Genomic DNA, 24,341 nt, shown 5'->3' on the forward strand with positions numbered 1-24,341 from the left:
TGCAATGCTGTGTTGCAAATTGCTAGAAGAGAAAAGAGCATAAAAGATGTGTTCCTTGTCTTCACGTTTGTGTTTCTAGTATCAGCAGGTGCTTAAAAAAAGTATGCTTTAATTTCAACAAAGACTACAACTGTGAAGTAAAACTACTCACACATAGAGGAGCCATGCTGTGCTCGAGGGCAGGCTAAGTGGAGGCCTTTTCTCAAAGCAGAGGTGATGTGTCCTGGTACACTAATGTCAAAGAAGCAGCCAGGCTCAGAGAGCTGTCAAACACACTAACACACAACCTTTTCCATCTAACATTAACACAGTACAAGTATGTGTGGTGATGTGCTTCTCCCAAATGCCAAATACCCCCTTTCTGTTCAAAATATTAGATAGTGGTCCTCACTTTTTGTTCCCTTCCTTTGCTTTAGCTTGTGGTCTTTGCTGTCCTGTTGTTCAGGATGCTGTTAACAGATGGGCTGGTTTCATCATTATTTAGAAAAGAAGAACCCATTCAATTTTGGAGTGGATCTGGAGAGAGGAGCAAGTCAAGGATTTCTTTTCTCTTTCCTTAATATTATAAGACGGTGTTTTCCCCTCCAGCATCAGTTATATATTCACAGCTTGATGCATTTTCACAACGTTAGTGACTAGAATTTGTTTTCAGCTTTCATTGAATTTCATTCAATGATTATAAAAACATTCTGTATAATTCCAAACATGCCGTAAACATGTGTCATCTGTGAGGCTGGAACGGACACACGCGGCAGACACAGGATCACGCTGCACAGGTGTTGGAGCATGAATCATTGTTGCAGCTAATCTAGTGCAAGACATAATGATGTGGCTGTGACTAACAACCACATCGCTATGTCAGACTGTATCTGCACACACGTGCTGCCCGATCTCAAGAACGTTTGTTTTCTTGATCTGCTCAACAATTCTGTGACTCACACCTCATGAAAGAGAGTATTAAAGACAGAGGGGAAAAACAAGAGATAGATCGAGGTTGATAAATAAGAAAAGACAACAGTTAGTGTGTTGGTTTGACTGTGAAGAAAGTGAACATACAGTCAGTTGACCTACAGTCACCTGGCTTTATATGTGGCAGGAAGGTCTTGCGTGTGCATTAGGGTTCAGAGAGCATAGGTGACTGGGGTCAACTTAATAGTGTTTTCTTTCCAAGGCTCAGAAAGTGGTATTAATCTCCATCAAATATCCCAAAAGACACACCTGGCATATTACAGCATAGTCATCTCTGGCATTTCAGTGATTTAGAGCATCATCCCCGGTTGCCACTAGCTTGAAGTTGTGCACCTCAGCACAACAGGGTCCCCCCCCCCCACACACACACACACCAACCTACTCAAACATGCACACAGACACACATACACACTGAGGGGATGTATGCCTTTCCTGCCGTCATGTTCTCACTTCCTGATTCACACAGACAGAAACCAATCCGTTGGGATGCAGACACACTTCTCTCTTTCACTCCCTTGCTCCTCGCTCTATTCCTCCCCCTTTCTTGATCTGTTGCTCTGCGTCATGGGGTTTAAGGGAGGTGTGGCCGGATGTTATCCAGATGGAGGTGGGTGACACACCGATACAGTCATTCTTAGGTTTGCTCCTGTGGGGAATGGTGTGATGAAGACAAGGGCAGAGAAGTGGTGAAAAACATGGAAGACTCACTTACTTTAGCAGCCATGAGAAGACAAAGACAGCCATTATTCTGAAGAACAAAATTTTAAAAATGAGTAGAGTTTTTTGAATCACTTTTCATATTGTTATATCTTGATTCAGTGTCATGAAACTGAAATGGTCCAGATGTCTTGGTAATATGTATGCACATTTCACTCAATGTCAGCCTGACAAGTTGTCTGGTATTACACACTGACTCAAATTTTTTATTGCAAGAACAAAATTGAAAAAAGATCTCTCCTCAACATCTGTATCTTGAAGAGGACAGAAATTTTACATACTTTTAACAACTTGTTCCACGTCATGCTTTTTGTAATTCTGTAAGCAGTTTAATAGAATGAGCTTTTGTCAACAAAACCTTACTCAGTGCCACAAATACTGTATACTGTAGCTAGAAAAAAAATCCATCTAATCTATTTGCTTACCTTTGAAGATGACATACTTTATTTTGAATATTAAATTTGTCAGGTACTGTCAAATCACAATTACAATCAATGTTAATAACAACAAAATTTGACCTCAAAATCCCCAAAAAGCAGGCCAAAACATCGTAGGTTCTGTAAGCATAAATGAAACTCAATAAAATAATTTAATAATTAATAAGATCAATCTAAAACAAAAACAAACAACAGCTGTTTAAAGTTCCTAGAGTGAAAGCTTACAATTTGAGATGTATCCTAAGTGTTTTGTATCCTTATATATTATTAGCATGTTGAAAGGGGGGGTGTCAAAAAAAGAAAAAGAAAAAACAAGCAACAAAGAAGTCTGAAGGTGCAAAATAACATCACAAGTGTGGATCAAAATAATAAAATAATGTGGATTAAAATAGATGGAGGAAATAGTTAAACTACTGTGAAATATTTGAACTCCTTTTTCCGCCCTAGACAAAGACAAAGCCCCGTAGGGTTTCTGCTTAATGTCACTGTCATCAACAGCCGTTTCAGGTCAGCGAGAGGCTACTGCTCCATCTACCTGGGCTATAACACATCACATGCTGCGCTGAACCCATTCAAAAAGACAATCTACTGCTCAGAGTGCTGCAGAGGAAACAGGTTTGTTACATGGACTGAGTGATATGCCAAAGGTTGTTGTTGGAAAGGCAGAAGACAGAGTGAAGGAGAGAGGAGGAAAAAGTACCAGATGCCTCTCCCATAGAAATATTAGGTAAATAATACATCCTGGATATGAATTATTGAAGAATTACATTGATGCTTTCTTGCCGGGGATCTGACCTTACAGTCATCCGTTCATTGATGAAAAAAAATGGCAAAGAAAGGATAAGAGGTTGAGGAGGAAAAAGGATGTTGTTGCCATGTCAGGTTGAGTTCGGTGCCTTCATAACCACAGACCGTCTAACATGCACTGACTCACACATCTCCAAAGTCATTTTGATTGTACAGATTTTTTTCAAGTCAATGCTGAGACTCCAAAATGGATATATAAGGATTTATACACCTGTATTCTCCAGTTTTTCATTTCTGCATAATTAATCTGAATAAAATGCTGGGCTGGTGTTAAATTCCTTGATGTGACCACACAGTAGGCCTTTAACACAGACTCTGATTCTGCAGCCCATGCCCACATAATTCATTGACATAGTTTGAATTTTAACCATTTATTATTGTTGTTTCGTTTTTTGTGTGTCTCTTTTAAAATCCAGCATGCATTGACCTGATGCTGAATCACACAGAGACTAAAGACACTGATTGGACATTCTCTCCCCCCAACACAACACACACACACACAGTTTCCCTTTGTCTTGCGTAGTCAGATCGTTTTGAGGTGACAGGTGACAGAACAGTGAACATCAACATAGGTCTAGTCTCTGTTACTGGCGACACACACACACACACACACACACACACACACACACACACACACACACACACACACACACACACACACACACACACACACACACACACACACACACCTACACCCTGCTGCCATACAGTAGGCAGGACCAGACATACCAGGGGTGGACATGCCCAAAAGGCAGAGCCTGTTCCCTGTCACCTATCAGTTGGTGGCAGACAGCAGGATGTATGCATGGTGTGTGTGAGTGTGTGTGTGTGTGTGTCTATCTGTCTGTTTGTGTTTATCGTTATTTGTACCACAAGTTAGGTTTGCCTGCGTCAAGGTAAGATAGTCATTATTATTTTTAGCTTACCATTCCTGTAGATATTTTTATAGGGGTGCCACTGATAAATTATAATATATGTGTGTGAGTGTGTGTGTGTGTGTGTGTGTGTGTGTGTGTGTGTGTGTGTGTGTGTGTGTGTGTGTGTGTGTGTGTGTGTGTGTGTGTGTGTGTGTGTGTATATATATGTGTGTGTGTGTGTGTGTGTGTGTGTGTGTGTGTGTGTGTGTGTGTGTGTGTGTGTGTTAGAAAAGAACTATAATAAAAATATAAAATACAACAATTAATCTACAAGAAAGGTTGTGAATATCATATAGTTTCGAATTGTTGTATGTGTGTATTGTTCTAGTAGTTAGTTGTCCACTCAAAGTGGACAAAGGCTTTTTCAAACCTTTCCTAGCTGGATGAGATTCTTCATTCCTGCATATCATCAGTCTATCGGTCAGAAAGCGAGCCTGAGGATTTAGGGTCGAGGCTACTAGCATGTAACAGAATATGCCAGGCAAGATTAAAGGAAACACAAGGAGGCAGCAGCCTACCTAGGACTGTTGGCACGGCAGTCAGGGATGGGGCTAAGACAGCATGGTACATGTCAACCTCAGACCTCTCTATTCCACCTCTTTTCCCCACAGGCTCTGACAGGCAGTACAGGAACCAGTTGTCCCAATGAGGGGTGGACAGCCATCTGACATCTCCCCACCTGCATGACCTTTACCATGTTTGAACCCCTGCAGGAGATGCTCACATCATAGTAAACAGCCACAGGCGACGTAGACACACAGCACAACCTAGAAGACAGACAATCTGAGAGGTAGATGCAGGGACAATTAGGCCATGATAGAAGAAACTCTGAGAAGAAACTCTGATCTATGGACAAAAAAAAAAAAAAATGTATTAAGAGATTTGCAGAAAATGGTGCCTGACATTGAAAAATATGTTTTATTACATTCTTTACATGTTTTGTATGGTATGAAATTAAAAAAAATCCAAGACCAAATCTTTACACTTTCCATGGAAAGTGTTAGAGCAGTGGTTCTTAACCTTGTTGGAGGTGCCGAACCCTGCCGTTTTCATATGGTCACTCACAGAACCCTTCTTTAATTTAAAAAAAAAAAAAAGTTTTGTTTTTTTTCAAATTCCAGACATAAGTACTAAATATGTTTTACTGGTGTATTAAATGAATTGTGCATTAATGTCACCTTTTTCAAAGAACAAAACCAATACAGTGCATGATCTCACATGAAATGAATCACCTGCAAATCAGTGTGACTTCTGCTGTTGTTATTGAGAGACCAGTGCAGATATGCGTGGCTTCACCTTGGCAAGTGCTCCTCTTATGTTATTTTCACAGCAAAGTCTGTTTCTGTTGTTTTCTACATAGCTTAAGGAAGTGTTCCTTTATGTTTGCCAGTGCGAGACTAGAGTTGTTCAACTTGACATTGCAAATCCTGCAGAACGCTGACTCCCATCACGTTACGTTATACGGTATATGTAAATTCACGTTGCACATATTCGTCACTTTCTTTCGCCACTTTCTTTTTTTGCTCAACATAGTTACTATTAATTAAAATATTAAGAAAGCAATCAGGTGACGGACCGACAGGCATAAATCGACTATTGAGTGCGCAAAATCCCCTGTAGCACAGGTAGGCTAATCGATGTAGTGTGATCACCTGCAGCCAGTGATGGCTAAGGGGGGCGTGTCATCACGAATTGATTTCTGTATTATTGTTATTATGTCGTTATTATTATTTCTATTATTATTGTTGTTGTTTTCATTGCTGTTATTACTATTGTAGTAGTTCACTATTACCATCATATGTAGTCGGACTAGTCGACTACAGTATACCGTACTCAAGCGCAACCAGCTGACGGTAATAGATCATAAAAACGCGACTCTCAGTCACCGTTACGTCATCAAGAAGCGACACGACGTCTTGACTGACGACGGGCATGCGACACTGGTGTTTACTGCGAACGATAGCGAGTAAGTACGGTTCTTCATTTAGATATTAATGTCGGTAAAAGTTTGATAATTTGGCATTGTACTTTGCTAGTAACGGTTTCGTGTTAAAAGAATATAAATTTCACGTTACTAATATATACTCGTTTATGTTTATAGCAGTTGTTTGCATTTCACGCTATTAGATCCACTTGTGACATGAAGCTATTGAAGAATTACGTAAACGATACTAATATAATTGTGTTCGCATGATTTTCAGGTCGTCAGCTGTACTTGAAGAAAAATATTTTATTTTTTTTAAGCATCGTCCTCCTGATCAATTGAGCTGCTCATGAATCCACGGAATCTTCGACGGAGAATTCCGCCTTCTTTGAGGAGCCTTCTGACGGACATCAGTCCAAAGGAAGAATGGACTGACTCAGAACCTGATGTGAAGACCAGAGATGGCATTATGCTTCCAACCAAGGGATCTGTTTCTGGACAGGAGGCATATCTTAGTCCAGCCAAGACACGGGAAGAAGAAAGAACAGTAGATTCCAGTAACATAGATAGGAGTGGAGTCTGTATGTTCTGTAAATGCAAGCCCTCTTGTTACACTTGCCCTCGGTGCAACCTGCATTACTGTAGCTTAGCATGTTACCAGAGCCCAGATCACTCTCTGTGCTCCGAGGAGTTTTACAAGGAGGCAGTTCTACGCGAGCTAAAGACTATGGGGACAACAGAAATTGAGGGAAGAAAGAAAATGCAGGAGGTTCTTATGAGACTCAAACAAAAGGCAGATGAGACTGATGGCGGGATGGAAAGTTTGTTAAAAGAAGCTGGTATTGTGTCAAATGACACAGAGGAGGAGAAAGTAGAGGCAGCAGAGAAGGTGCAGGTTTTAGAGTACTTGTCTAGGTTAGCAGAGCTTCAGCAGACTGGAGAAGAGAGTCAAACAGAGACTGAGGCAATTTTTAGAAAACTTGAGATTGGTGGAGAGGAGTTGATTCCTGGAGACATAGATCAGGAGGATGAAAGTACAGAAGGGGAGCTGGATCTGGCAGATAAGCTTTCAGGGCTGGATATTAACAAACTTTCAGAAGATGAGCTGTGGGACCTGCTTAACAGTAAAGAAAAGGAGTCGTTTATGGGTTTAATGAAGGGTGGTACTCTTGGTGAGCTTGTTCCCCTGTGGAAGCCATGGTGGGAGGATCACAATGAAGTAGGGAGAACACTGGTTGAGATGCTCGAGGAGGAAGTGAGCAAAGTGGAAAGAGAGAATTCGACAACTACTGAGGACCTGGATGTCAGTAAAGTGAAAACATCACAAGAAGCAGAACAGAATCAGAGTGGTTCAGCATCAAATCTGGAAGAGAGTAAAGGAGGCAAAAGAAATAAAATAATCAAGGGCAAAGGATGTTCAGCTGTTCCCAGTGTTCCTCAAATTTCTGCAAACATTCCAAGATTAAATTCCTTATGTGCAAATCCATCTCCAATGATATGCTATGGTTTGATAAATGCGCTTTATGCTTACACATTTACCATCTGCTTGTTCAACAATGACACTGATTCTCTGATGTTTGAGTTCTGTGATATTATTCTGGCTCTGTCTGAGTCTCTGAACTCAAGCAGGGTCTTCAATTCTGTCCAAGAAGCTGTACAGTGTGGAGAAACTCTTATGTTGCGTGGAGGTTACTGCGACAGAAAGGATCTGCTCACCCCGGCCAGAACGCTGGAAGCGGTGGCTCACATCATGACTGGCAGAGACAGCAAGGATGCTACGGGGTACTGCCTGGCAGCCTTGAGCCAAATCCGCTCAGTGCTCTCTAGGGCCAGAAAGGCCCTATCAAAAGAGGAAGAGGACAAGCAAAGGAGGCAGAAGTACTTCTTAGCAAGCAAGAAGTGTGAATTTTTTCAAGCCTGGACACTGGACAAGGGACGCCAAATTCACACACTTGCTATTGAGTTATGGCATGAACATAGTAAAAGAAGTAGATTAAGGAGCTACATGGAGAAAGCCAAGACTGTGGTTGAGGAGAACAGAAACAAAGAGAAGAGCAAAGGGAAATTAATTGAAGAACTGAGCTAATTATTTTTAATGATCTTGATGTTTGTAGGGATAAAATAAAAATATATAGACCCTGAAATTGTTACTCTCTGTGTGAAATTCTTCCAGTTTTTCGTTTCTGGCTTGGTCTTTGTCTGCTCATGTATTCATATTGCTAAGGTATTTCTAAACATATTTGTAAAAAAATGTTCTAAATTATAAGCATTCTCCTTAATTTGAAGATATCTTACTTTAAACATTTAAATTGTATCGTATACAATAAGACAATAAGCAATCTAATAGATGAATGAAAAAATGGAAAATTACTTGCATTCTGTATATTGTAAGAAAAAAATATGATAAAAAAGTGATGCCATATTTGGGATAAAAATCTTTCGTCATGGATTTTTGTAGAATTTATAAGCCATTAAATTACATACACACCTTATTATTTTTCATATAATTAAGATTCTCAAGATCTTTAATGGATTTTACGTCACGTCATAAAAAAAGTCCACTTTTAAGGTCAAGAAAGATAACGAGGAAAATAGAACGTGAATAAAAGTGACATCATATATGACATATTTTGTCATTTTTTAGACACCCAAAATTGAGAAATTGTTTTCTCAGTATTTTCGCGGTGAAGTCAGACGCGCTCGTTATAACATCAGCATGTGGAGCTTTCACGGTGCGTTCTCCTTCCGGTCACATGGTGCGGATGTTCCTTTAGTGTGCGACAGAGAAAGATGGCTGCGCTCTTGAGGTCGGTGCGCTTACTTAAGTTATCGCCTTCGAGTCTGTTCCAGATCTCAGGAGCCAAACGGAGCGGACCTCCCCTCAGTCGGCTTTTTAGCGGAGTTATCGCTGGCAGCAGGAATGGAGTTTGTCCGCGACAAATAAGCCTTGCGTCAGAAAACTCATTCAGGTATGACGTCCACAGGCTGCTGTAGCGGTGGGCCACGCGTGGAGCCGGTCATTCCTCAATGACAAGCAGACAAACACATGTATTTACACTGCTAGAAGCTGTTTGTCGTGCCTACTTATGTAGGATTATGTCTCAATGTAATATTCACGATTTAAATCGTTCACCAGCTGTTAGATTATTTAACACCTGCACAGACGTCACATATCAGTCTATAAAGCAATTACTTGATTAGGTTAGGAATTAGTGGTGTCACCTTTAAATATTCGTTCAGCAAAAGTCGCACCTTTGGAGACTAAAGAAAAAGCTATACTGTAGTATGACGTAGTTAATCTGATTTATATCAACTGCTGTCAATTTTAGCACGTTATGATATGAAGTGCTGCAGAAACACTGGCCTTAGTTAATGTGAAAATAAGGGCTACCAGACTAATGTTTTTTTTCTCTCAAGGTCACACCTGTTGACAAATTACAATATGGAGATAGAGCTTCTATCACTGTACACTAGACTTTATATTATATATCTATTATATATCTATTCAATCACCTCTCATTTAAGCTATATTTATTAGTTTGTTCTTCACCAACTGAAATCATCTGTGACCAATACTTTATTTGGTCTGCACTCTCTCCACCCTATATAAATGACCATGCTCTTTTATGCTTCCTTTTAAATGTTCTCTTCAATTTCTGGCCCCCCTCTCATCTAACAGCCGAGTGTGGTCCTATCCGGTGCAGTGCATGGGCATCCATAATGTTGCCACAGAGCAGAACAAAGAGAGCCATGCTGTGGTGGCGTTTGATAGTGAGGATTTCGACAAGACTCTGTCCATTCTGGACAGTTGTGTGAGGAGAAATGGTTACATCACACAGACCCTGCTGCATCAAATCTTCAACGATATCTGCGAGAAAGGTAGGCAGTGATCACTGCATTCTCCCTATTACACCAGCTAACTGCTGCTGTGTTATTTCATTCTTTCTCTCGGCCATTCTCACCTTCTGCTCTTTTCCTTATGTAGGTCACTCCAGTAGTAATCATGCCTTGTTACTGCTGCGAAGCTGTGGGTCCTTTCTGGCGGAGTTGCCCCTGGATGACCGCACGTCGCTGGCACATAAGATATGGGATAAGATGAAGGAGTTGGGTAAGAGGAGCAGTGACCACAACCTAACCGTCTTAATATCCAAAGCGCTATCTATATGTCGCTTATGCTGAGCTCAAAGGGTCTGACCTAATTTAAGTATCTTTAAAGTATTGGAAGTGTTGGATTCACAGTACAGTGTGTCCTCGTTCTTTGCGGTTAATGCGTTCCAGGAACCATACGTGATTAATGAATTCTGCGTTACAGCGACAAACTATCTTATTATTTACGGTATTTTGAACATTCATGACCCTCCCCATACTGATATTAAACCACCTTCTATCTGTATTACCTTTTTCCACACTCTTATCGACTTTTTAAAGCTCTTTTGTGTCTCACGGAACCGAGCGAACTTCCCTATGCTGTCAGTCAATAAAATGAACGTACAGTATCACATGACTGCCTACCAAAAATCCGTGATGAGGTGAGCTTTGATGCGCGAATGCTTGAGGACACACTGTTAAATTAGAACTGCATCTTGATTCTGTGTTACATTTTCTAAGTTTCATGATAATTACCAGAAGCTCTGCACTGTATTAGAATCCTAATATTTTTGCAGAGGAATTGCTCTGTTTTAGCATTGCTTAAACATCATTATGTTCATGTGTGTGTCGTCCTCTCCAGGTGTTCAGTATGACGTTAGTCACTACAATGCCTTGCTGAAGGTTTACATTCAGAATGAGTTCAAGTTCTCTCCTACTGACTTCCTGGCCAAGATGGAAGCAGACAATATCTGTCCCAACAGAGTGAGTGCTGCATTGCAGGGCGCTGTACCAGACACAACACATGACTAGGGCTTTGCTTACTTGAATCCATCATTCAGAGCAGTACTATGGGAAGAAAAATGTGAACATTTTTGCTCATAAAAATTGTGTCCTGTAGTTGATGATGCGTTAATTCTTTACACACTCACCCGTCTCATCCAGTTAATTTAATTCCAATTATTTATGTGCATAGGTGACCTACCAGAGACTCGTGGCAGCCTACTGTCAAAATGGAAATCTCGATGCAGCCAGGTGCACAAATGCTTTATTCTGTCCCAAGAATTGACCAATGGCAACAGAGTTCCAATTCTGCTGTCACCCTGACATTCATATCAACTATCCAACATTGTCAACAACAGAAAATGTGACATCTTTGGATTTATTTATGTTCTCCTTTTCAACTCTTTCCTCTATTTTCTCAGTACAATATTAAGTTTAATGAAGACCAAAGATATACCCATCACTGAGAACGTATTCAGCTCTCTGGTGACAGGCCATGGTCGTGCAGGGTGAGTTACTGCATCTCTTCTTGCAGCATGTTGCATAAACTAATAAATGTTGCTTAGACAATCAGATAAATAAACAAGCCATTATCTGTTACCGCAGGGACATAGAGAGTGCAAAGAGCATCCTGACTGTGATGAAAGAAGCAAAAATTTCACCAGGTCCAGAAACTTACGTAGGGCTGTTGAACGTCCATGCTGAGAGGGGAGACATGGATAGTCTGAAAGAGGTATTCATTGTTGGTCAAGATGAAACATAATTTTTTGTTATTGTTTTTGTTTTTTCTGTCAATGTAATGGTTGTCCATTTAATTCAGCATCCTCTCTCCTCATTCCTCCTTTCTCTTTTCCCTTTATTGTTCCTCCCCAACTTCTGGCATCTGACACAATTTTTCTTGTCCATTCCTGCCACTACCACACTGCACTGTTTTATTTTTGTCTTCTATCCATCCCCCCTCTCTTCCCCTGGCAGACTCTAGAGATGGCAAAGAGTAATAACTGTAACCTGATGAACGAGGACATCATGCAGGTCATCTTGACTCTCGCCAAGTCTGGACACCAGCAGCATGTTGAGGAGATGATCAAGTACTTGAAGCATAGCGGAGGATATAAACAAGGTACACATGGACATACACAACACATTTTTACATCACTGTCATGCGTTGTTTGACTGAACGGATTCAGTACCTGTTTGTCTTTTAGATGCCACAGTCTTGTGTCTGACCCTCATCACCCTGGGCTTAGAAGACACAGCTTTCCAGATCTTGAAGACATTCCGTCATTTTCTGAATAAAAACTTCGACAACATGAGAAACATGGGCAATTTCTTCCTCAAACACTGTGTCGCCATTGATATGGTAAATATCATCCATTGCTCTCTTAATGCAACAGAGTGTCTATTAGTCACCATTTAGCTAAAAGACACTGCTAACTTTGTTCATACAAATTTTTAATCAAAATAATTATTTTTAAATATTATAGAACTGAATATAAGTCAAATAAATCGCAATAGCAACGTTTTAATTACAGCACTATTCCAGACTGTAATGTGCAAAATTAAATGTGGAATAATTAGTTAGCATGTGCACAGGTTAATTGTCAGTGACAGACTGCAAAGTTATTTGACGTGTTTGTTAAGTTGTGGGTTTTCTGTGTGCATCGCAGCCCCTGGAGAAGTTGGTTTTCTTTTGCAACGACCTTGAGGAATCAAGAATACATGCAGAACCTCTCACACACACTCTGTACTGTGCTCTTTCCTTAAAGAAGCCAGGTACGACATGTCTCATTTAAACATCCATGTGTGCACAGATGAGTACTCGGATACGTATTATTATGCTTTTGCGCGTTTGCAGAGCTGTCTTTAGAGCTGATGAAGCTTTTGAAGGAGAAGAACCAACCAATAAGGTCTCGCTACTTTTGGCCCCTCCTCAATTTGCATGTGAAGAACAAAGACATGGCTGGTATGTACACACCACACTCCAGTATTTTTTTTATAGCTATGGGTCAAACATCTTTTCTTACCTTCCTAATTTTTCTGATGCAGATGGGAGTCTAGTTTTCTAAGCCGTCAGTGCAGGAAGAGTTTTAACTGAGTGATTAGCTGAAATATTAATGCCCCACAGAGTGCTTCAGGAGGGACATATTTCATTTGGCTGGGTGAGGAAAGGGCAAAGAGCTCTGATTCCTGCGTGAGACATTTAGATGTGCATGACCTAAAACAGCACATGGATGCAGATGGATCACAACTCTCCAGAGAACTCGGGCAGTAGATACGAGAATTTAGAACTTTGTAAAGATGAGCTACAGGAAAGTGTTTCAGAAAATCTGCTTGAACATGAATGCTACAGCTTCTGAATTTAGATTTCTACATTCAGGCATTCCAGGGTCATTTATACAAGATGACTGATTAACTAAAGAAGTGAACTGAGTGAAACAAAAACACAACTGCATACAGTCAAACATTAACAATACAGTATGTAAAGATTATAGACATTGTGCATTCATTTCCCAGTCTAACATTTGTATTGTATACGTTCACAAACTGACAGCTGAGCAGGAGCAACTGAAAGGAGGATGTGAATCACAGCATTTGAGGACGGTTGATCGGATGACTTATGCCCCACGGCAGGGGGCACGTGGGCAGTCAGTAGCCCAAAGCGTTTCCATTGCACATGCAAACACTGACTTGAGGACGTACATTGCGGCCTTGGCTGAGTAGTCAGGTCATTTTTATTTACTAGTCATAAAGTAGAATATTACAAAAGGCTAGTTTCAAAAAGAATTTTCCGAAGCTTCCTGTAGTAAATAAATGCACATAATGGCTGATAATGGAAATGGAAATGGTGACTACATCTGATACTACAAAAATACTATGTTCCCTAAAGGAGTTTTTATAGTGATCACAGCATAATTGATGTACAGTATATATCTACCAAGTAATCACTGATCATTCTATAGAGCAGTCCTTCCTCCTGAGACGTTACTTAGTTTCAGACGTATTTCCCTGTGCTCACACTGATATCCCAGATTGTCTCCAGGTAATCAGTTTGATTTATTGGCTCAGCACGTGCGATTGGTTTCTTCTGACTTCATATTGTGAGCAATGACTTTGTGGGATAAATTGTCTCGGTGACAGATATGTGGCTTTCGGTGAGATGTTTAGAACTCACAGCTCATTATGGGTGCGCCTTGTCCAATGAGTTTGACACATGCTTTGGCTTTTAAGTGCTTTAGTTATTCTGGCTCTGGCTGTCACTTTTGGGTTTTTTAGAGCAATTAATGAATGATTTATTTTTCCCCTGTCGGCTTATTGACAACATTTGAACTGGCAGGGAGGAGAAACTGGTTAGACCAGTGCGGTGTCGGTGTGGATTGACTTGTCTGTGTGGTCCAGACAGATCCTCAGAATGGGGAAATGCTTCAGCCTGACTTGGCAACATGAAGAAGAGAACCAGACATGAGTTTAAACATGCACAACCACACACACACACACACACAAACTTGACACATATTATTACTCAAATCCTCTGACTACTCGGTCTCAAAGCGACACACTCAGACGGCTTCCACTTAGTTATCAGTGTGCGGACAGAAGAAGGGAAGGCATGAAGGGAAGCTGAGAAACTTCTCTGCCCAAACGGGAATGTTTCCGATGGCGTTAGCCTTAACTCTCATGAATGATGCAGCCTCTTCTTTCCTCCTCTCCCTCGTGCTCTCTCTTTCACACTCACTGGCTGCAGGAGGTGTGTGTGTGTGTTTGGGGGTGTGGGGGTTTTGGAAGGGCAGTGCAGGTGATGTGATTGATGCAGACTGACTTGATTTCATGTAAATGCAAGCGCTCTGAGGGAATTCACTTTGGATTACGCGCCCCACTGTGCACGGCCCATGAAATATTAAGCACCGTGTCACTTTTTGTCCACAGGTGTCACTAGCGGGCAGAGAGGCCGGAGCCATGGAATTGTAGGAGAGCAACGGGGGAGGGATGGTTAGAAATAAGGAGAGGAAGGAGGGAGGGAGGGAGAAAAAAAAATCCCCTTCTGATGCGGTGTAGATTTGGCGGGTTTAGCAGAAGCATATGCTGGCCCGTACTTCCCACCTGCCGCCAGCTAGTCACTGCTTGTCAGTTCTCACGATGTCTTATCACTTCTGACATGGCAGAGCAAGAAAAATAAGGACAGGAAACGTCAGAAGAATGGACTTTTTCAATCCCAAAACAGTTTCATCACCCAAAACAGACAAGGCTGATGAGAGATGAAAAGCCTGCATATAATTTTCATCCTGTCCCACCCTTTGCTGCCTCATCTTCGGCCCGTTTCTTTCTGTAATGCAGCCCTATCTGTCAAACAGAGCTGCTGCAATAATGTTCCCATAATCTCTTCATTGAGTTCATTAAAAGAAAGAAAAGCAGATGAGGGAGAATTACCATGTTTGTGCTTTTTTTATGAAATGGAAATGTCTGTTTTTTTCTGCTTTCAAACTACAACCTGTCAAAAGGCAGCCATTTGAGACTCATAAACATATAGAAAGAGACAGATGGTGTTGGAGGAGAAAGAAAAGAGGAAGTGACAGGTACTCATGTCCAAGGACAGGATGGGATGACAGCGGCCGGTTCACTCGACTCCTCTTTTCCTCCCTTTTCTTTGACCTCACTTCTCGTGTCTGACAGTTAACCTGAAGACATTAATCTGATGGTGATATCTTGTGACCACTGCCATGCTTAACTCACTACTTTGATACCTTATGCCCAGATGGTGTGTCAGACTTTATGTGGACCAACCTGGAGCACCCTCTCGTTCTACTTTGTGCCTGTTCTTTACAAGAATTATTCAGACAGGGGAGGAAGCGAAAGGGGTTACTCACATGACATTTATGTCGTGAAAACTAAAAGTCTTGGAGGGAGAAGAGAACACATAACACTACACATATCACACTTTTTTCCATTGTCTCTTTAGGTTATTTTGTGGCGTGTACACATTTTAAGTTTTAACAGGTTAGCCCAACTTCAAGGCTTCCTGAAACTTCATATGATAAGACTTTGGAGCATTTGTGACAGATGTGTACCAGCATCTCTTTTTTTACGTGGTTAAGATAACCATTATACAGATATATTTTTCACTTTATAAATGGTGTTCTGCTGTAACAGCCAAACATATTACTGCACAGCAAAGACATGCAGGGATTTAAATGAAAAAGACTGAAAACTGAGTAAAGAAACACTCATACAAGCCATTCTTCAGAGGGTTAAAAACACTTCGTCACAACAGAAGACACACAAATATGCTTATTGGAGAACCTAAAAGTGCGGATGATCATGAAAGCTCATGGGTGGAAAGCGCACATACGAGTGGGAAGCCTGTCTTTTGCATCTATACCTCAAGCTTTCATTCACTTATTTTCTGTCTGGATCACCGTGAAATCGTCCATGGATTATTCAGAAGGAAAGCAGGTTCTCGCTCTTCTTTCATAAAAAAAAAAGACTGGATGAAAGCGATTAGGGGATAAGAATGGACGGGCGGATGCCAGAATGGATGGATCTTCCATTGAGAAGAAAGAGGAAGATCGCCTGTTTGCTTTTTCCCTGAAAGTAGGCTGCAAGGATAGTGAGAGGGGTAGATGAATGACTGATGTGGAGAGAGGGGAAGGTTGGATGGACGGAGTGGTTCAGGTAGCTTTACCTGTGATAATGCAGTCTCAGCCGCAGGGTTTAATGGCCTATAAAAGCCTGGAGCTCATCTTTTATTCAGTTGAAGAGAGAGACTGCCAGGTGAATACACGTGTCCCAAGAGGATGCAGAAACACAGCTCTGTGTTTGGTGGTGTGTTTCAGAACCTGAGTGGGGAATGAATTCGCACAGAATCCTGAGGTGCGTCAGCTAAAAGAAGCACTTTAGGGTCATTTGCTGAAGTCCACAGGAGCAAAAAGTACCGGCACTTTGGATTTTGTCACGTATATATAGCATATAGATGCACCTAAACCACATGGCAACACACTGAGAATGAAGTCACGCCTGGGTCTGCAATCATTCAGGCCCGGATCCTTCGTGGGCATGCTCCCAGAAATATGCAAAGTGCTGCTGTACCTCCTCCATATGAACACACACACACACACACACACACACACACACACACACACACACACACACAGAAACGGGCATATTGAGAAGAGTGTGAGTGGCTGATCCATATGCATGTGGCAGTCTTTGGCTTCCTTCCCTGGGGCAGGACCTCAGGGCTCTGGTGTTGAGCAGGGCGATGGTGCAAGATTCCACTGGAGTCCAAGTGTGTGTTAATGCACTTGTATCCCAAAGTCCAGCGCTGAGGCGGAAGTGGACATTTGCATTTGGCCAGTGCATGTGTGTGTGGGAGGTGCTGTTGTTGTTTTTGTTGCTCTTGCAAAGGCAGAGGGGGGCGACACAGCTCCAGGCCTGTGTATGTTAGTCAATAGAGGAAAGTATACATCAAATGAAATACTGAACGTTTCAAAAAGAAGGTAGTTAGAAGAAGCAAGTTTGAATTTCAAACCTGGGTAAATGCTTTTAATTATTTTTATCAATCCTAGTAAATTTATTGTTCCTTTGAAGCATTTTTTGTATCAAAAAATGTGTCATAAACCAAACAAAAGAACCATGAAGACTTTTGGATGTACTGTATATACCTGTTTCTGACAAGAACAAGTCTTTCCATTTGAAACACCTAATCGAAGTGTCGTGTTGCAGGTATGACCAAGGTGTTGTTGGCCATGCAGGAGCATGGGATGTCCATTGACGGGTATATTTTTACAAGATTCATAAAACCCATCATCCCCAGTTTTGTTAAGGCTCAACAAGTGCTGCAGGTAAAGCACAAATCTGTGTTGATGGGTATGTGTTTTTATATGAGCCCCAGAATGTTTTAGTGGTCTAAAGGACATGTTCTATTTTTTCAATTTTAATTCAGGATTCAGGTGTTTCTTTGAAGATGGAGCAAGTAATAAATCCAGTAATTCGTAGTGGATCTTATGAGGACCTGGACAAAACCTACAGCCTATGTAAGCACAGACACACGCCAACAAAGACACACGCAAACACAGACATACACCAGCAATGACATACATGCTCTCTCTTTCAATGCATTTTTTTTAAACACGAAGAAGCTCTACTACATCTAACTGGCTAACTGTAACCCCCCATACACGCACACACACACACACACACACACACACACACACACACACATATTCCTCTGTACTCGTCAGGCCTTTTAAGAGATTAGTCTGTGTGAATATGTAAAGAACAGAAGGAGAGGGGCCTCAGCAGCAGAGGGACAGGATTGAGAGAGCCGATACATAATGAATGACTCCACCCCTCATTTTCACACACTTCCCTCTTTGGTCTACATGTATTTCACAGTCAATCCGATGCATTTCCCCCTGATATGACAAATGCTTTATTAAATGTTACAAATATTCCCAAGTCTTCTGCTTAGATTTTCTGTGTTGGAACAGGGTCTAGAATGTCTTGTAGTTTCCACTATTTTTATACAATTTAGAGACCAAATGAAATGAATTATTTAGATTCCTATCACTATCCTTTTATTTAAAAAAAACTCCATTACGAACAATAATAATTTGCCCCTACCAAAGAAGCTCATTGGGTCTCACCCTATTGGTGCATATGTACATTTGCAACTGTCTATTTATGTCTCTACATTTCACACATCTATTGTGGGGGCCTGAGGGTTGTAATGCCATGACATTTTTCCACAAGTCATTTTCACCTCAGGTTACCGGCACTTAGGTTTGTTATACATACAGTTCTTCTGGTTTTAGTGGAATGTGTAATATAATACAAATCTACACATTTCTTTTTTAACATTGCAATATTTTTATTATTTCTTTTCTGTTTACTACATATAAACTACCTTTTATAACTGTGGGTTGAGTGGTGCATGAACCCATAAGGCCGCAGGGGGGTAAATTCTCACTTGTACATCTCTTCTCTCTTTTCCAGTGTTGAATCCATCCTTGACAAGGGAGAGCATTAGAATGTTCTGCCATAATATCGTCAACGTCTTTAAAAAGTGAGTTCATTACTCTATTGTCTGTGTTTGCTTTTAGACGTTCTTTATTGTTTCCACATTTGTCCACGTCTTGCCTGATACCTCCTGACTGGCGTCTCAGGGAGGACTGTAGTATTATGAAGGTCACAGAAGCATATGCTGTGACAATGACATGTGTAGCTGATCACACCCACAGCATCTGTGGGTGTTTGCGTGGGCAGCTGCGGGGAAAAACACTCACACACGGGACGCCTCATGCATATGGAGGGCGTCATCACTCAGCTCTTACCCCCAAAGCACCGTGGGAGATATGTAAATTAACAGATGCCCATCACTTCCCCGTCATACCCCAGACTGCCTCACCGGTCTCACCCTCTCTTTCTCACACACACACAAACACACACACACACACACACATGCTGACGTAGCCTCTGGACCGTAGAGTGACCCCTCGTGTCGTCTTTTGAAGGGGCGTTTATGAATATTTACAGTTTAGCTCTGCACATCTGCACAAAACACCCCGAGCCGCGCTGGAAGTGAGACGAAGGGAAAGGCTCCGACTCCTCTGCAGGGACTGAACTTATGTCCACTTAAACTCAACTGGAGCTATTCTTGAGTTTAACTGTGAACTTACTATGTAGTTAATATGCTGTACTGAAGTGGTCAATTCTGTGTTGATAATTTAACTGTTAAAATAAAGAGTAGGAATGAATCATACCCTTTTGAGATTACTTTTTTGGAAAGGAAATGACTATTACCAGCATTGTATTCTATTATAGTGATCCAGAACATATGAATATTTGGTTATTCTAACGGAGGACTCCAGCAGATAAACAATCCGAACATTAGAGATTTTTTTTACTTCAAAACTAAAAAAATTATTTTTCTTACCACTTATTTTCATGCAGAAGTTGTCATGTTGTGCATTTGTGTACTTTTTTTATTCTTTTTTTTTAGGTATTTGAAATCCGTACATCTTTTTGTTTGTCTTTCCCTGAATCCAATTCCTCTCTCCCCTTTGCGCTGCCCTCACAGCATTAACACACACACACACACACACACACACACACACACACACACACACACACACACACACACACACACACACACACCCCTACACACTCTTCTGAACATTAAGTTGCCTGACAGGGTCATAATTGAGCTTGTCACAGGGGAGTGTGTGTGATTGTGTGTGACTGTGTGTCTATGTTCGCACAAGAGAGTGCCGTGTCATTGCAATGTGGGACCTGCCCCTGTCAAAGACAAGGTCAGGGGATAATTTAATCATTAAAGACCCCTTCTTCTCTCTTCTCATCTCTCATCGCCCCCTTTATCCTTTTTTCAACTAACTAGCTGACAATGCCAGAAATGTCACAAGTTGTCATCATTGTGTGTGTGTGTGTGTGTGTGTGTGTGTGTGTGTGTGTGTGTGTGTGTGTGTGTGTGTGTGTGTGTGTGTGTGTGTGTGTGTGTGAAGGGGGGGACATGTCTTTCATGGATTCAGGCTTTTGTACTGTGGGATTAAAGATGTCAACCTGAAAATCCTGTACATCTTTTTAATCTTTTCTTTACCATATTGTATTCTACAACTTCTCTTGGTTTATAGTTACTTTAATAACATTTCAATTGCCAGAAAACTGAATGTATTTTTATATTACAGTATATATTGTTCATGGAAATGGAAGTCATAGGTTTGATTCGCATCTTTGATTTGGCAAAAGTTTTACGCCGGATGCCCTTCCTGACGCAACCCTCTGTATTTATCCGGGCTTGGGACCGGCACAATAAGACACTGGCTTGTGTCCTCTTGCGGCTACATTATATATTGTTCATGGAAATGGATATTTCAAATTTGTGTGAAAAATCGGGTAGCTCAGTAGAGATTTATCGAAGTTGGTTTATCATTTGAAATATATTTCTACACATTTGAAGCAATAATTACATTTCGTGTCCACTAGAACCACTTATCTGTGGTAGCTTCGACTCTGTGCAGCAGCAGGTTAAAATAAAATTTATAAATAACAAAGTGCATGGTTTAGAAACATTTTGCCATGTTGTGCTTTTTACTGCCTTTATTTTAGGCTTCAAATGATCATTACTGGTTTAAATGATGAGCCATAGAGTTCATGTTGGAAGTGTTTGTGGAGATGCTTATTTTTAAGGATGCTCAGTAACTTTGACAGATTTGGAATCTTGTTGACCCACTAGTCATTCATATCTTGTCTTGTACTGCCCCCTGCAGGTTTGAGAATCTGGAGAAAATGGTGAAGGTAAGACCTTCTGCAGATGCAGTCCCAGTCAGACGTTTTGGACAGACATTTAAACTGCTACTCTAAATGCAGTGTTTATATACAGTACACATAAGGAATAAATGGTTGGACCTCTGCAGATAAACAGGATTAATATTATGGACAACAGTGTTTAAAATGTAGTGTTCTTTTAAAACAGGTAATTATTAAGGCGAATTAAATTCAACTTAAATTGTTGAGTTATGTTTAGTATATAAGGCACTATGTGAATCTTCAGCTGCCGAAAGGCTTTTAATCCTCATAACACATTGGCTACGATAACAAATACAGTACACTCACCTTCTGCTCTTCAACGGACCAGAAGATCATTTAGTAGAGTGTGGACCACCGCCAAAGCCCTACAGAAAAATACTGGATCTGCTCCAAACTTTGAGCAAGTTGCATCACAAGGGGTTGAGCAGTTGTTGTTTTTTGTGTAACTCTGCTCACAAACTGACAGACAAACCAAACAGACATAATTCTAACAACTGCAACATACAGAAGGAAGAATTAAGCCCAAACTTTTATTGTCGACCTACATGAGGGCATTGAACTCTTGACTTTTATTTTGTTTGTGTTCTTAAAATAAGTGTGTGTGTGCATGCGTGTGTGTGGTGTGTTCATTTGTTTTCTAGATTACTGAAGCTTTGAAAGAAATTGATGTTCGCAATAAGAATACGTCCCAAGGTAAATATGTATTTCTTCATGTGTGTGTGTGTACATTCTCAAAGTAATATTTTCTGTGCAATGTGTGTTCAGGCCATTAGTAATAGAAAAAACAACAACAACAAATGATCCCATTGATAGTGCTGAGGATTGTTTTCTTTTTCATGTAGAATATATTGCTTAGGCTGACTGAAAAACTGCTGAATATTTTTTTCAGGAAACTGATAACAAATCAAATATTACCTAGGATTTTGCCTTTTGATGTGTTCTTTTTTTTTTTTTACATTTTTAAACTTTTTCTTGATATATTTGTAGGTCAAAAAACATTCAAAATTTTTGAACAAGAAGGATGGTAGTTCTTGAAGCTTGTCCTGTGAAACATTTCTTGTGTAACTGGTGTATGAAAACCAGGACTAGCTTTCTAGCTTTTAACTTTTAACCACCTGTTAAATTGAAAAGTTTGTGTTCATGCAAATACACAGCAGGATTTTGCAGGAATTGGGTGTTGTGTGTTCTCCTTATGGAGGTGCCATCTGTCTCAGTAGCAGAGTACTGACGAGCGGCCCTCTTCTCGTCATGAAGCCTGTGTGTGTGTGTTTTCAACCAGGTGTGTGTGTGTGTGTGTGTGTGTGTGTGTGAGTGAAAGACCTGCTCTCTCTGTCTGAGGAAATAGAGCCTGGCTGCTGACACAGCGCTGAGTAGCTAAAAGTGTATGTGTGTCACTACTGAGCAGCAGCTCTGGCTTTTGTGTGTGTGTGTGTGTGTCTACACGCACGCGGAGCATTAATGTCACTCCGTGTCAGTGCGTGTGTGTCACAAAGAATCTCCAGCGGTGAAACTGTTGTGTGTGCTGGTGGTAGCGATAGAGACTGTTATCCATGTCACATCCCGTTAGACGACATCTGTGTGTGAGAGTTGGAAGTAGGAGGAAGCTGTCACTGCCAAACACGGCGCGCTCACTCACACTCCAGCCCAAAAGCATCCTCTGTCAGCAGAAATGAAACCCAAACACACACCCTGCAGAGGTTACGGAAAAGTAGTATGAACAGAGAAATGGATGCAGTGATTGACACGGTGGCCAGTGAAATGTATTCCTTAGATAACTGCTCACTCCATCTGTCTGTGTCTCTGTCTGTCTTCAACCCATCCAGGGAATGTCTCTTATTTGTTGTACGGGTTGATCATCAGAATGTCAGAAGAGGAGGTGAAAGCACAAACGGACAATTTGAGGCAATTCTTTCAACTGCTAAATGCTAAGGTACACACACACACCACCAAGTAATCCACTTCACACCCAGTTCATTCATAACCTTTTTGCTTTGAAGCAGCTCGTACATTCTGATGTGAGAGAATAAACTGTGTGTGTGTGTGTGTGTGTGTGCAGACTCAGTCACACACAAAACACACATCACATTAGACTCACTTGACCTCACATGCCTCATTTATGATGAAGATTTGATGCTCAGGATGCAGGTATGCTGAAGATGAGATCAAGCTTTGGTTCTGGGGGTTAAAGCTTAGATCTTAACCTGTCCTTTTGGAGTTCAGTAAATGACATCATCACATTAAACATCATCTTCCTCCATCTAATTGAGGATATTTTGGTATAAATATCCTGCGGGTAAAAGAGTGACAACTGTTCAGAAACGATCATAATTGAATTCTTGACTTTTTCAAGAAACTTCAGCTTTTTCAGCTCCTGGTGTTCTGAGAACTGATGTTTATACTTCTTCTTGTTTCTCTGCAGGAAATAACCATTCCTGGAAACACCTACAAAAGCATCAAGGGCATCCTGGTATCCTATAATGTCCCAGAGCTCTGCAAGGTACAGACCCTCTTGGATACACAGCATTTAGCTGTGATATTTTTGGAGTACTGTACTTGTGAAAATGCAGTTCTGAAGTTTGCAAAATTCAATAGCCAAAAACACGTAATGATTTCACAGTGATCCTTTGTGCTGTTGTTGTTGTTGACGAGGCCTCAATGATGGAATTTTTGAGCTGTCTTTTTTTTGTGTGCACCAGGATTTACTTTCCTTGAGGGACTTGAGTCATGAAAAAGCTGAAGGCGTTTCCAAAGAGTCTGTAAGTAGGATGGTGTGAAATGAGAACTAATTCATAGATAGATAGATATATAGATAGATACTTTATTAATCCCGTACTTGAACCTTTTTTCAAGCTTATGGTTACCTGACGTTGTGTACTCATTTCCAACATCCTTTTCTCCATTAGGACACTGTCACAGTGGCTGCTCTCGAGGAAAGAGTAGAGGAAATGAAAAGGAACGGAAAACCATTTGATATACTTCTCAAACGACTCTTCCAAGCTGTATTGGCTGATAATGTAGGATTAAGAACATTTGGGGGTGGGGGTTAAATCTTGAAATTGTTAATAAATGAATAACTAAATGCGTACATGCTGTCGTTGTCTGGTCAGGACCTGAAGCGTGCCTTTGAGCTGAAGATGATGTACGAGGAGAAATTGTCAATGTTGGACAAAATTAAGCTCATGGGTTTATGCCTTCGCCAAAACAATGTAGAGGAGGCACTCAACCTGAGGAGGGAATTGTGAGTGGAGCAAAATTTTATATTTCTTGATTAACTACCAAACTCTGAAAATTTTCAATGCACCATCCAACTGAGATGCTTTAAATGCTCTCCTTGTCATCTTTTTTTTTTTTCCTTCTCTTTACACACGACGATGAATAACT

The 24,341-nt window shown here is 40.8% G+C and overlaps 2 protein-coding genes across 3 annotated transcripts in view; both read left to right on the forward strand.

Moving 5' to 3' along the window:
• Nucleotides 1–5,744: 5,744 nt before the first annotated feature.
• znhit2 (zinc finger, HIT-type containing 2) lies at nt 5,745–7,904 on the forward strand. Of its 2 annotated transcripts, none has more exons than XM_068327576.1 (2): nt 5,745–5,813; nt 6,049–7,904. In XM_068327576.1, the coding sequence occupies exon 2, from the start codon at nt 6,121–6,123 to the stop codon at nt 7,855–7,857; it is 1,737 nt and encodes a 578-aa protein (XP_068183677.1). In that variant the 5' UTR covers nt 5,745–5,813; nt 6,049–6,120; the 3' UTR covers nt 7,858–7,904. The 2 variants fall into 2 exon arrangements, with proteins under 2 accessions (XP_068183677.1, XP_068183678.1); XM_068327577.1 differs by having other exon boundaries at nt 5,751–5,813; nt 6,092–7,904.
• Nucleotides 7,905–8,541: 637 nt separating this feature from the next.
• Nucleotides 8,542–24,341, forward strand: part of lrpprc (leucine-rich pentatricopeptide repeat containing) — a 45,585-nt gene continuing 29,785 nt past the window's right edge. The window contains exons 1-21 of the mRNA XM_068327512.1: nt 8,542–8,740; nt 9,451–9,650; nt 9,757–9,879; nt 10,501–10,622; nt 10,834–10,892; nt 11,063–11,149; nt 11,247–11,373; nt 11,616–11,760; nt 11,846–12,000; nt 12,308–12,413; nt 12,496–12,603; nt 17,358–17,476; nt 17,578–17,668; nt 18,630–18,699; nt 20,921–20,948; nt 21,602–21,653; nt 22,784–22,890; nt 23,380–23,457; nt 23,657–23,716; nt 23,864–23,974; nt 24,068–24,198. Of these exons, the coding sequence (XP_068183613.1) occupies nt 8,562–8,740; nt 9,451–9,650; nt 9,757–9,879; nt 10,501–10,622; nt 10,834–10,892; nt 11,063–11,149; nt 11,247–11,373; nt 11,616–11,760; nt 11,846–12,000; nt 12,308–12,413; nt 12,496–12,603; nt 17,358–17,476; nt 17,578–17,668; nt 18,630–18,699; nt 20,921–20,948; nt 21,602–21,653; nt 22,784–22,890; nt 23,380–23,457; nt 23,657–23,716; nt 23,864–23,974; nt 24,068–24,198 (2,258 nt within the window). The 5' untranslated portion in view covers nt 8,542–8,561. The remainder of the gene's footprint in view (nt 8,741–9,450; nt 9,651–9,756; nt 9,880–10,500; nt 10,623–10,833; nt 10,893–11,062; nt 11,150–11,246; nt 11,374–11,615; nt 11,761–11,845; nt 12,001–12,307; nt 12,414–12,495; nt 12,604–17,357; nt 17,477–17,577; nt 17,669–18,629; nt 18,700–20,920; nt 20,949–21,601; nt 21,654–22,783; nt 22,891–23,379; nt 23,458–23,656; nt 23,717–23,863; nt 23,975–24,067; nt 24,199–24,341) is intronic.

This window comes from Antennarius striatus, chromosome 11, assembly GCF_040054535.1.
Source record: "Antennarius striatus isolate MH-2024 chromosome 11, ASM4005453v1, whole genome shotgun sequence".
Taxonomy (NCBI): Eukaryota; Metazoa; Chordata; class Actinopteri; order Lophiiformes; family Antennariidae; genus Antennarius; species Antennarius striatus.